The 13947-nt window shown below is 40.1% G+C and overlaps 1 protein-coding gene across 4 annotated transcripts; it reads right to left on the bottom strand.

The window, feature by feature from the left end:
- Nucleotides 1–1645: 1645 nt before the first annotated feature.
- rgl3a (ral guanine nucleotide dissociation stimulator-like 3a) lies at nucleotides 1646–13734 on the bottom strand. 4 transcript variants are annotated; one of them, XM_049719924.1, is made up of 18 exons: nucleotides 13585–13734; nucleotides 12627–12898; nucleotides 10122–10417; nucleotides 8641–8670; nucleotides 8327–8496; nucleotides 7555–7673; nucleotides 7174–7482; nucleotides 6983–7086; nucleotides 6533–6617; nucleotides 5743–5805; nucleotides 5544–5630; nucleotides 5403–5435; nucleotides 5164–5288; nucleotides 4977–5072; nucleotides 4454–4592; nucleotides 3563–3838; nucleotides 3126–3243; nucleotides 1646–2730 (listed from the first exon to the last, which is right to left on the bottom strand). In XM_049719924.1, exons 2-18 carry the CDS (start codon nucleotides 12813–12815, stop codon nucleotides 2576–2578), a joined length of 2394 nt encoding a protein of 797 aa, XP_049575881.1. In that variant the 5' UTR covers nucleotides 12816–12898; nucleotides 13585–13734; the 3' UTR covers nucleotides 1646–2575. The 4 variants fall into 4 exon arrangements, with proteins under 4 accessions (XP_049575881.1, XP_049575882.1, XP_068506813.1 ...); XM_049719925.1 differs by having other exon boundaries at nucleotides 5544–5627; XM_068650712.1 differs by having other exon boundaries at nucleotides 12627–12787; nucleotides 13585–13687.
- Nucleotides 13735–13947: the final 213 nt, after the last annotated feature.

Below are 13947 nucleotides of genomic sequence, written 5' to 3'. Positions count from 1 at the left end.
ATCCTGACTTTCCCGTTCGCAAACGAGTCATTGGGTGAACTGCCTTCCCGTGCATCAACGGATCAGTCAGTGAACGTGTCGACTTCAATAGGTACACTACTCGAGGTAAAAAAATAAATAAAAGAATAATAAATAAGAAAGTGTAGCAAACGATTCGGCGAACGATTCTTTTGAACAAAAATTTTGAGTGAACCGATTCTAAAGATTCAGCTCACTTTACTGGAATGCACATCACTAGTACAAAAAAGTGCAGACGAACCTGGGCTGTCAGGTCTGAACAGCCGACTGGTTAGTGACACGGGCGCTTGCTCGGAAGTAACTTGGTTCGATCCCAGGTGTGTGCGTATATCAAAACCTACTTTTAGAATTGGTGACTTTAGAAAGTGGCCATGAGGTGGATCTAATCACAGGCCACTTCATTAGGGAAAAAGCTTAAGTCATCTCCACCTCCTGATTGGCTGTTTGATCTGTGACGTCACTCGGACACTCTATTAGGTACACGGCCATTTTCAGGTGTTCCTAATAACAGGCCATTTCATTAGGGAAAAATCATGGTCAAAGCTTAAATGAAAGTGAAACGTGCCTCACCCCCACTTTCTGATTGGCTGTTTGATCTGCGACGTCACTTGGACAATCCATTAGGTACACCGCCATTTTCAAGTGTACCTAATAACAGGCCACTTTATTAGGGAAATATCATGGTCAAAGGTCACATGTGTCAAGCTCTAGTCCTCGGGGCCGCATTCCAACATGTTTTCCAAGATTCCCTCGTTAAGTGCACCTGCGTGAAAAGTTTTAGCTCCTGCAGAACGTGAAATGAGCTAAAAGTTTTCACGCAGGTGTGTTTAACGAGGGTAACCTGGAAAACATATTGGAACGCGGCCCCTCGAGGACTGGAGGTAGACACCCCTGGTTTAAGTGAAAAGTGCCACACCCGCCCTCACCTCCACTTTCTGATTGGCTGTTTGATCTGTAGGTACGCCCCCATTTTCAGGTGTACCTAATAACAGGCCACTTCATTAGGGAAAAATCCTGGCCAAAGCTGAACTGAAAGTGAAAAATGCCAAACCCGCCTTCACCCCCACCTCCTGATTGGCTGGTTGATCTGTGGCGTCACACGGACGCTCCATTAGGTACACCACCATCTTTAGGTGTACCTAATAACTTTATGCATTTTTTCTACATATATGTACATATTGTCATAAAAAGCAGTTAACCAAATGTCAGATTTTTGTTTTCATGCCCAAAAAATAAAAACAAGGAATAAAACACCAGACAAGTTTTAACAGGTTTTAATGTTTATTAAAATAATAATGATCAAAGTAAATTTCAAACCAGCAATCTAATGTGAAATTGCAGTAGATATATTGGATGACACTATTTAGGCGTATATATGCGTACACGTTATGTAAAACAAATGGAATTTTTAGTTTGTTTTTCATTTTCTGTGGGTGTATTGGACAAGTGTCCTAATAGATTTTGTTTGTTACTTTAAACAATATAATTTTCAGTCATTTATTCTGTTTTCAGTTGACAGGGATCCCATTGCTTTTGCCTAAGCAGTGCACAGTGATTGGTGGTCAAGTAATCAGTCGGTTTAGGAGGCTTTCTTTTTAGACTAAAGTAGTCAATACAATGCAGTCTCTAGAATAAATAATGGTTTTATTAGTATTTCAAATTACCAAGAGCTTGGGAAAATGTAAAAAGAAAATATCAATATAATTAGATATAAGCTAACATCAGTGTACAAACAGTCAAATTAAAACTACAGAAAAAAAAAAACACCTTCACGCTTCAGGCAGTGATGAAAAATCCTGCATGTTATTCACCAGTGTTTCAAAACTCCTTGTAAACCAGGTTGGCAATCACCGTGAACAGTTTTAAAAACAAGATTTTAACATCACTGGCATATCCTTTTACTTACTGAGACTCTTCATCTTTCACATACAAAAAACATCCTTCATGCACACCGCGTTCACAGCATTACAGATGAAGGATGCAGACTTAGACTAATGGCATCACCTCAATCAACCATCAGGCAACCTCGTAAGAGCAAAACTGCAAAATCACATCATCTCCTTCACTTGGCAATGGCATGCATTAGCTTTTATCTTTAGAACTAGTCAGCTCGTGTCTAAAAATAAATTAAAAGGGGGGTGTCGCATACAAATTTACACAACAATGTGGCAAAGTGGAATACTGATAGTTTCAACACTAAGGTTGGTTTTAAGTTACATAAAAAAAGTATAAAGAAGAAGAAAATAAATACTAAATGCAGATGTCAATGGTCAAGACAGATGTCTACTTGCACGAATTCCAATCGTGGCGCAGTTTGCAACGAGCAGCTAGCGTCCATTTGCTGCGTGCAATTCAGACATTTTCTTCTACTACTTGTGCAAACACATTTCTGTGAGAAACTGGAGCAGGTCTGATGTCGAAAAGGTTGAAAGGGGCCCAGCCACTGACAGAGGACATCTGAGCAAAGCTCTCAGGGTGGCTCGCGCGTCAAGCCAAAACGAAACTGCTGTGAGTTTGGGCTCTCCTTGACAGATTCAACTCTGAAGACTGACGCTTGTCACTTTGTGTGGCGTTCACTGTGTGGAATTCCTGGACTGGAGAGGGAGCCCCAATGTTTCCTGTGGCTCTTCCAGCGCTGGTGCAGGACAAAGTCATAGTTGGCGGAGGTGCACAAGGCATAATACACGTTGGCGTTGTCAGGGATGTGGAGCTCTGAAACACAAGCATGTCATGATGATCTTCCCCTTACATATCTCAAGATATATGGACAGTAGCTTTTTCCAAATATTTTTTGTTGGATTGTTATGACACAATATTTACTGTGATGTTTATTTAATCATGCACATGACAAATACTACAAATTAAAAACCACTAAAAAGTAAAACTAAAGTTAAGATAAACTCAACTAAAATTAAATATTTTGAAAAAATGCTCTGAAAACTTAATAAAGATGATCAAAATTAAAAAAAACAAAAGCTACATAAAAACGAACTATAATGAAAAATCCCCAAATGCCAAACTATTCTAAGGTTGGTCTGAAGCCTACTCGCACTACATATATTTTCGCTAAAATGATTGCGACCTTCTCAAATTGTATTAAATCATACCATTTCCATTGTTAAGCATCTGGCAGAGGGTAAAGTCCTGACAGCTGAACGTGTCCTCCAGGTTGTGTTTCTCCAAAGCCCTCTGAATGACTTGAGGTGTGTGATCCTGACTGGTCAGCTGAGAAAAGTGATTTGTCAGAAATGACACATTGTACCACACCATTTTCGATACTGCAACAATCACGTACCATTGTGATTAAACTACCGATGTTGCTGCTCTTAACAATAAGGTCGTTTAGTCCTCAAGCTGTGATACCATAGCTTTTATTTTTGCTTGTTCCAAACTGTATACATTTCATCCCACATGTACCCTCCAATTTTGTTGCACAATCAAGCTTGTGTTCTACCTCACTGTTTTACGACGTCTAAATGACGAAAAAAAATATTGAAACAAAAAAGCTAGCGGTGGCAAATACTGTATAGAAGCTCTCTCTCACCAGAAGGCTTTTGTAGACGTTGCCATTGTTGACACACTCCATGCTGACTCTTATGATACACGAATCGGCTAGCTGTTTGTTGTAGACGGGCAGCACGGACTGCGGTGGGACACTGGATGAGGAGGAGTCTGGCCTCAGCGCCAAAGAGGAGCAGCTCAGGTCGGGATGGGAGGAGCTGCAGGAGGAGCTGGAGAGCATGGGTGAAGAGGAGGAGGAACAGGAGGAGGACATCGTGCCGTAGTCTTCGGTGATGTTGTGCATTGAGCTGGAGAGGGACTGTGGATGGAAGAAATTGAACAAACGTTTTTGAAAAGCGTTCTTGGTTAGTCTAAGCCGACACACATTACTCATTAAAAAGTTTTGGCTTTGGAGTGACCTTTCAGGACAGACACAAAGGTCACTGCAACCTGAAACGCTGGACAATGTGGACATTCTCAGAAACGTATTGGTCCAATAACGCAATCATGGAACAAACATTTGCATTTGTTTTGCCCTTCGCCTCCACGTTAGAGACCAGCAAGTGGTGTGAGAGGCACCGTAATACTCAACAGACATGTAATCTAAAGTTTAGAGAAGTCCATTTAAATTTACCTGTAACCTATTTTAGGTTCATCCTGAAATTTCACCTCAAAGTCCAATATCCCTAACTTTGTGAGTAGTGTTTTACGGAAAAATACGCATTTTCTGCATCTCTGGAGTATCTACTGTGAAATTAAACAGCCAAGTAAATGCTTCATTACCTGCCCATTACTGTAATATGACATTGAAAATAAACAAATATATAAAATAAATAACAAAAAATAAATTCATAAAAAAAGTGTTTCAATCAGTATCAATTGTTGGTGGCATCATTTCAAATGTACACACAGAGACGATGTCAAGTGAGTTTACCTGGATTATGAGCCTGAGTGGGGACAGATGAGGGACAACGAGGTCATCCATGTCAGAACCGCTGGAGCTCGAAGACGACACACTCATCTGGTCAGCATGAGTCTTCTTTCCTTGAGAACCATCACTGGTTGCTTGTGACCTGCATACAAAAGGTCATCTGTGCTTTCTCTTACAAGAAAAAGAGCTGTATACACTACCCCCTCCCCCCTTAATACATTGAGCAATACAGTATAATAAAACTGACATAGCAAGTAAGCATTTAATTTATATTGATGTCAAACAACACTGTATTATAATGGCAGCCGTATTTAATACACTTGTGGTTGTGCCCTGTAAATGGTGCCTGGCTCAAGTGGCCAGCCTAAAGAAATTTAACCAGTGTAGAACGAGGTCTCCCTCTAGCGGCCACAAAATAGTGAATTAAAAGTTCAACCCGTACATGAAGTCGCAGTAGCTATTGGTCTGGACTATGGACAGACATAAAGACTGCAGCACATAATTTGAAGAAAAGCACTACACTTACGAAGGGAGCTTCTTTGGCAGCAAACGACTGCTCCATACATTGGGAGAAGTAGGACACGGATCAACAGGAGGTTCCAGCTCACGAGACAGTTCATAACTTCAAGCCAGAGGAAAAAGATGAGTCATCAGCATGACTGTGTCCCTTGTTTGTCCCCGCATCGTATTGCCAACAATGCAATGTGTCTAACCTCTCCTGATCAGTGAGAAGGAGCGTGTGCGCCTGCAGCCAGTTGGTTATGCGAGGGTTTGCCGGAATCTGGTATTGGGAACAGGAAGCTTGCAGTTGACGAATCTGGGACAGAATCTCAAACTCCTAAAGCAAACATTGAGAAAAAGGCAACATTATGAATTTGAGAAAATTAACGATGTCAGCGGCAATGTGACAAAAAAAAAATAAAGTGAGCCACCACAAGGGGGCATAACCTACCCGCCTGCGCTTCTCAAAGTTGATCAGTCCACCCTTTGGACAGGAGAGAACAAGTGTTAAAAACTGCATGTAAAATTAAATGAACAATTAATATTTAATAAAAATTAAATAGGTGGTCTTGCTTGTGCAATTTCTACTCACCTCTACAGAATCAGGGAGAGCTGTGTCTAACATAGTGAGGACAGTCAGGTAGGAGCCCAAGTACGGTACAATTCCATCTTTATGCTTCTAAAGACAACGAGGCAATGTTTAGTTGCTCCAAGGAAAAGAAAAGGATTGGATCGTGGAGAACATAAAACCATATTTTATTGTCGTGGATGAATTGTTCACCCTTACTTACCATCTGTTTGGAACTGAGCAGGGGCGACCCAGAACTGACACTGACCTCTTGCTGACTCCCAGCCTGTAGCAAAATCACAAGTCAGCTTTGATTGAAAACTATAATGGCCCTCAGGATGCCCATGTGACAAAATGCAGGGTGTGGTTGATGACAACACAGCCGACATTACATAATTGTTCTTTCCCTGCTTGAGCACCTGCTGACAGGGTGTTGCTGGGTGTGAAAGGGTGAGTCAGGAAAGGGACTCGCATTCAGTGTTGATATTTCTATGGTTGCTGATAAAGGCATCCTCACTTAATACTCTAACAAAGTTCTTGTGCACATACACCAACACAGAGAATAATAGAGGCTGACAAACAGATGAAATTGGAGCTTGGAAATTCATCAAAAGACGTAAAATAAAGCAACATAAATATAAAAGGAATTGCGTGGACAAGACGATCCAGCTGGCAATGGCACCTTGTACACAGTTACGTACAAGTCCACATAATGATTAGGTGCACACTGCATTTGTATCATTTGCATACATAAGTTATGAAGACAAGCACACCACAAACATGGGAACTGTTATATTTAAAAAGTCTCTTTCTTTGTTCTGCATAATATTTCAAAACATATTCTAAAATAAATGACGTATCAAAAGTCTATCTCGTATGTCTTATCGGACAGCATGCGGTATAACCAACACCATTGAAGCCAATCTCCCACACATGACACTTGTTAAGCAAAATAAAGAAATAAACACAGTTTCCATTCTGGGAGTAGTATCCAAGTACACACTGTTACTTGCCTCTGTCAGGATCTCCCGGTTGGCCAGCACACAGTTCTCGTCAGGAAAAGTCTCACACAGATGCTTGAAGGTAGCCATGCATTCCCTGGAAACAGACATGAAGACTTTGTTGACTGCTCTCCTGAGCTGACCTTGACCAAAGTTATAAAATGCAAGTTCAAAATGCTGTATTTCCATATTTTTACCAATGGCTCGGCTTTCATCAGTAAGGGTCACTTTTGTCTTTAATTTGTGTGGTTAGGGTTAGGGTTACAACTGTATTTCTTTAACACATTCAGTTTCTTTCTAAAAGCTGAAGTGCCGAACCAAGTTTGATATAGAGCTGATCTAGATGGCTCACTTTAATTGGTAATTAAAAAAAATATACAAAATCCCATTTAACATGTTCCACTTCTTTAAATGTTTTGAGTGGTATTATTTTCCAATAGAGTAGTTTTGAAGGTTGCCTACTTGCTGACAGCCATCCAGGTCTTCTTGAGGCGATATACAGCATTGGACTGCAGGGCGGACAGGATGGCCCATAAGGAAGAAAAATTCTTCAGCTGTCTGCACGCCTACAAAGAAGCTAGTATGAGAATGGATGGACTACGCTTCTGTCTCTTTGACAAAGTCATTTCTGCATGCTTCATTCCCACACTGACCTGTGCCACATTGATCCACCACTCAAGGATGCGCGCTCGAAAGCAAGGACTGGTGTGAGAGGGGTGAGCTAGGCCCGGGGCACTCGAAGGGAAGAGGAAGCTTGATGAGCTGGATGATGAAATGGGAGAGGAAGTGGAGGGGCTCGGAGAAGACGGGCAAAGCAACGAAGTGATGACGAGGTTGGTGACTGCATTGAACTGGGAAATGGTGGCACGGACGGTGGGTGCCAGACTGCGGTTTTCTTTCTTGTCGCGTTGTGACCACACACAGCCCAGGCAGTGGAACGGTACCACTTGGACAAAAAGTTCCTTCAAAGAAACAGAGAAATTTTAACACATAGAATCTGTCAATACGATGCAATAAGTGGTGAGAGAACCCACCATGTCCAATCTGGTGAGCTGCTCTGCTACATCAGTGACAGGGAAGTTCATAAAGATGTCTCTGTCTTCCTCTTTGCACGGCAGCACTTTGTCCTCCACCGACGCAAATTGGCTGGGATCTGTTAAACACGTACGTAAGCGTGAATGACATAAAAACATATTAAAACAGGCCACTCGCGGTGAAGATGTCAATTACCAAAAGGAAACAGAATACAGTAATTACAATGACATCATTGCTGTGACAAAAAGATGTTACATTCGTCAGAATTCCTGTACAAACTATTGTAATTCCATTTTAGGCATTCATTCGATGATGACAGTATGCTAACCGTGAGCAAAAATATTACCACAATATTAAAATTACAGCACTAGAATGTCAATGTTTGAGTAATGAAAAGGAAAAAAAATGTATATTTCCTTGGTGAACACAAGATTTGTTTATTAAAGAAAATTATTTGGTACATTAAGAGACAAGTACCATGTTAAGCTCAAAGAAACAAATAAATAAATGTTACACGAATTATTATTAGTAGTAGTGGTAGTATGTATTAATTTTTCTTAGTAAGTCACAATGTCCCATTACACTATTTTTAGAACAAAACCATGGGTTACTCATGTTTTTCTTGGGGCTAACCAGTACCTGCTGGCACCATGCTGTTTTTTTAAGACAATGCACGACAAAGCAAAATGGTACGATTGTAGCGTCTGTGTTGATTGCTGAGCGTATAAGCAGTTCATTATAGCCAGTTACACAACTAGAGGTCTCGTCTACCTTGTTCCTGGAACGACTTGAGCAGACGCTCTGCGGTCTGAGCCAAGCGTCTGAAGCAGACACGCCGGCGCAAGTTAGCACATAGGAGCCGCAGAGACTGGTATTGAGGGGGCTCATGGAAGTCTGCATGGTATTCCCTCAACCACAGCTTGATTACTGGGAACAAAGCACTGGAAGAAGGAAATAAGGCAAATGAGCTCAGTCGGATTTTTTCCTGATATTGTCATAGTTTGAATTCAGATACATAATGAAGCCCAATTTGTGTTGACTATTGGCAAATCCAAATGAATGAAGTTCATGAATGAAGCAGTCACCTTTGCGAGCATATTGGGTTTGCGTCATCACTGTAAGAAGAGAGAGGAAACAGGATTCATTATTCAAATAGAAACATATTTTTGTAATTTTTTCATCATCTCACGTGATTGAACTACAAAATCACCTCCGCTTTACCATTTTATCTGTTGACAGTTAAAGTATTAACATTCACAATTGAAGAAATTGGAAAGGGATGGTCAGAACTTGGGTAGGCAATGCTTGAAATCCATTTTAGTGTACAACTTATTGTGATGTTCAGAATGAATTATGCCAGTGTTCTTTAGGATTATTTGGATATGCCGTGTATTACTCTGCATCTGGTCAGCAGGATGCAGAGTATTACAGGAGTTTCCAAAGCAAAACATTTGCCTTGTGGATGTTAACAGACAAAGGTGTCCGTCTAGAATTAATGTCATCATAACAATCCTTGGATGAAATGCAGGTTTCGTTCAATTTAACAACAAATCCTGTGGGACAAAGCAAAATTCTGTTCCAGGAGTGTCCTCTGCACGATAGCAAACGTGTTGCCATCAGCAGCACCGGTATGAGGGTGACTGTTTGAGAAAAAACATTACATCTAGACTTGTACTGGCATCTGACCCTCAGAGCAATAGCAACAAAAAAAATAAGTGGGGGAAACTTGTCTGGTACTTATCCATCAAACCATCTGGAAATTAGAATGTAATGCGTTGGAGCCATACTGTTTATTTTTTTTATCTACTGAGCGTCACTAAGGAAGCGCTATGGGGAAGGTGACAGAAGAAAAACACAATAAAGTCTTTGTTGACGTGTCACAGATACATGCAGCATTTCAATAGAGGTTTCGTTACACATAGCTCGAGTGACGTCAAGAAGGTATCTAATAGCCTCTTTCACTCTTGATGTATGACTCACCTCCCAGGCGGTCCAGCCAGGTGAGGTATACCCACAAGTCAGGTCATACAATATGTATTACACAAGTGTTTCTTATTACAATTTTGCAAGTGAATGTTAAAATTCCTTTAAAAAAAAAAAAAGAATTAAACTCGGTGGATCTGACATGTATTGCACCTCCAGCATTTTACATTTTTTCCACACACAAATAGTGGTTGAGCAAGTCTAAAAAAATGATTTATGATGGCGGAAGTTTGACCATGGAACTGGAACAACCGTTTAGCAAATGCTAATCCAATGTAACATTATGGAACATAAACGTGCAATGTACAAAGACTGTTAATGCAAATTATTTTGATTATGCATTTTACAAAAGATCAAGCTAACAACAATGGCCACAATATTAGGATCGGCTGCAAAAACAAGAGGGCTATGCCATCTGGATATAGCTAATTCATTTAACAATGTTTACTACTGCGCTTGTAAATTACAATGTTGTAGAACTGCACTGCTACATACTAAGTTTACTGCAGTTGAATATTTTGGTTATGTTTTTTTTTTTTGCCCCAGTTCAGAAGCCAGCATAGAAAAAAAAGGAGAGTTTTACCTGAGAAAAAGCATTCCAATGAGATCATTGGTAGAGGTGAAGGCTCTGTAGGTGGAGAGGAAAACATGGAGGTAGTCAGGTTCTTGATGTTCGAGATCCAGAAGGTGGGTGACCAAGTGCTCCAGGGTGCCAGCTTTGAGTCTGCGCAGCTTTACTGTGTGGTAGTGGGCATAACTGTAGGCCGGGCAGTCCGACGCCATGGGCATGTTAGGACTTGGCATGACGGGCTCTCGCCGTAGCGTGATGCCAAATATTGCCCCGTTCTCTTCTTCATCAACCCATTCTTGTACATGGTCCTGTAAGCGCAAATGCAAGTGCTCATGTTAGTGTATAGGCAACACGCACTAAGGTTTCTAGGAAACCAATATTTAAAAAAAAACAAAAAAAAAACAAATTTCCCTCTTTGCAGAAAAAAATGAAATGTTTGCAAAATGTTTTCTTAAGCATAACAACAATAACTCAAAACATGCTTTCCACGCACAAAGTGAGCTCCAATTTAACAAGGTGACAAATCAACTCATGTTGCACAAACCTCATGACAAACTGACTCATTTCTAACAACGCGCTTTTGAGAGTCATCTAAACAACCAATTATTGGGATTTGGTTGTGACCTGATGACTGCGTAATAAAAACATTGTTGATCGGTGGCACCAAGTTTTTATATATGTATATGTGTATATATATATATATATATATATATATATATATATATATATATATATATATATATATATATATATATATATATATTTATTTATTTATTTATTTTGAATGAAAAAATAATAATACGGTACCTTCATATCAGTAGCAAAAATGAACAACAAAGGCTTGGAATAAGCACAATTGAAGGTGACTGTCAAAAAGTGGCTGATAACCCCTTCGTGCAGAAAAAGTTAATTCAAGCTTGCAAAAAGTTAGATGACAGAAACACGACGGCTCGTTAGACATGGAACTTTAAACCACGTGGATCGAGCACAGACAGGCAAAAAAAAAAGATTATCTACTATGGCAACTCAATAAACAGAACGTAAATGTTTTTTATTATTATTTTTGCTTAACTTACCATTGATAACTGCCATTTATCCTCAGTTCCCATTTTTGCATGGCGGCGCGCACGTTTATTCAAGAAGGGGATCCGAATCGCTCTTACAAGTTACAAACTCTAAAATACATTTTAGTTGCAGTAGTAGAAAGGAGAAACGGAAATCCCAAAAGGTAAAGGAGACCTGGGTGACACGGGGCGGTACAAGGAAGTGACAGATGTGGGCGGGGCTAGCACAGCGGACAAATGGGAACTAATTCATAACTAACCATGCAAACATCAGACTATGAACACATCCCTGAACAAAAAGGCAATAAAAACAATCACCATTTGAACTACCTATAAAGTTTTGGACTGTGTGTGAGATAATGTGGTACTCAGTTAAGGCCAACAGATCTCAGCTTACACATAACCAAAGGCCTATTTCTGATTTTGACGGATTGTCATAATAAGTGGATTTAACAATTATGACAGCAACTAAATGAGAATGAAAATGCTTGAAAATAATGAATTTTACACGCCTATTTTCAAAACCTTCTCAGCCCTGGTGATCATTAGAAGTTGCTTATCCCAGTACCAGGCCATCATTAACACGTTGCTGCCACCAAAGAATCCAGTTTGGACACTTTTGCACTAGCAAGTAGCTTGCGTTACTGCCTGTGGTGTCAGGGGAGTGGCAGGGACACACACACACAGCAGGAAACACATTTCGGCGTACTATTAACTGTGCATTAATTGATATCTGTGTGATACCTTTAGAAAAGTTTAGATAAAGAACAAAAAGTGTTGGATGTTATATTCAACACACCCATGCACCCGTCTAAACTAAATGAAAACAATACAACACAGCCACACATTATGACAACACTAACAAACAGACAAAATGAAATGTTCATCAGGCATGCAACTTGTGAGTTCAACAATGCGGCCTTGTGTTGCCCTAATGAGAGTCTGCCCATGAATAAGCAAGAAAATGACCATCATCCTTTCTTGTTTGCCCATGCGGGCTTTGCAAACAAAAGGGGAGACTAAGCAATTATTACCGATTAGTCACTTGAATGGTGAGGAGGTGACAAGCATAGAACAGGAAATTTCACAAAGTTAGCAGTGCTTCCTCAAACATTCCACCTGCTTACAAAGCTTGCCTGAGCTGAAAATAAACCATACACCAACCAGCATTTGATAAATATTTCTTTGAGTGAGTCACCATTGTGCTCAACTGGAATAAACGCAGGAGTTCCCTAAGAAAAAATCTTACTGAATAATCTAAGGGAGGTTTAGCTTCCCAACATATTGCACTGTAATGAACATCTTGTCAAGTCAATTTTACAAAACATAAACCAGTCTACTTTTATGAAGAACTGGAGAAGTCAGTAATTTTTACTTTTGAGAGCATCCTGACAAAAAATTAGCAAGCTAACACCTATCCACAATGACCTGTTTCAGTTCAGGTTGAGCTCACCTCACAGTGTTCAGCAGAATCCAACAGCTGGAAGCTCCTCAGCCGCACCGCAGGCTCCATATCTATATGTGCATCCACCGAGTGACTCAGCCTTAGCCCCAGTATCTTCTTCATCCTGCCCACCTTTGTGTGGAGGCTGCAGGACTCTCCTCCATCACTGCCTGCGCTCACCGGAAGAACGGTCCTCATCTCCCACAGTTGCACACCATGTCACACACACACTACACAGGCCCACTCGCCTGTGTAGATATCTCCCACACCTGCTGCCTCATCTGAGGTGCAGATGGAAAAAATTAGAACAAAGTGCAGCACCATTTTGCACATTGAACTAAGGCACATTTTAGTAAAAAAAAATCAGCACACTTGTGCACTCGTGGCAGTGGTGGTACATTTAATTGTTTTATCAGTCACTGTACAGCACTGGCACAGATAGATGAATAATGACAGACTAATAGTAAATAATATTTTTCACATAAATAATGAAATTGGATCATATGCAGCAGCACACCTCATCGCTTGGCATATGCTGCAGTACAACGGCTGGGAATTACTGCACTAGAGGTCGTGACAACAAATTGGTTGACTTTTTTTTTTCTTTTTAGATGCTAATGTTCAATGCAAAGCCATAATTATTCTGGCTTTTGCGTTGAACATTATGGCATAATAGGATGACTTATCTTGCAAAAAAACACTCCAACATTTTCCAAAGTTTCCAAAGACCATTAATAAATACCAATACAGGAACCGACCATATATTATTACTAATATTAGGTACTACGTGAGGCCCTAAACAAAATCAAATTTGATAGGCTACATAATTCTAAAAAATAACAATATTTACATTTCTTGTAAATATATTGTACGAACATGAAATATAAGTATTTAAAACGTATAAAGCACAATGAAATAGGAAACATAAGGCCTAAAAACACTAAATATATACATATATTATATTCACCTTCTTTAGGAAAAAACGCGCGTCCTTCAATCCTGTGCAGATGAACAGTTGTTTCGGCACATCGAGCTGAGGGCAACTGTGAACTGGAGTTGCGCGTCACTGTGGATGCTTTGTGGAGGAATGATCTCCTCCCTGTTTGGCTGAACACTCCTACATAGTCATTATGTTCCTGTTCATACCGCAACGATTTGGCTCAGCGCTTCCCGAATTACAATTAACTATACGCTCCCTGTCATTCTTCATAAATCATGTGAAGACGTTTTTTTTTTAACTTAGAAAACTGCTGAAGCTACTTAAAAAATCTTACGTGCATACAGTTATGTGATTTCAAATGCAGAAAGCGGATCAATGCTTGTTTAAATT

The sequence above is a fragment of the Syngnathus scovelli genome, chromosome 5, assembly GCF_024217435.2.
Source record: "Syngnathus scovelli strain Florida chromosome 5, RoL_Ssco_1.2, whole genome shotgun sequence".
Taxonomy (NCBI): domain Eukaryota; kingdom Metazoa; phylum Chordata; class Actinopteri; order Syngnathiformes; family Syngnathidae; genus Syngnathus; species Syngnathus scovelli.
This window is presented reverse-complemented; position numbering and strand designations above follow the sequence as displayed.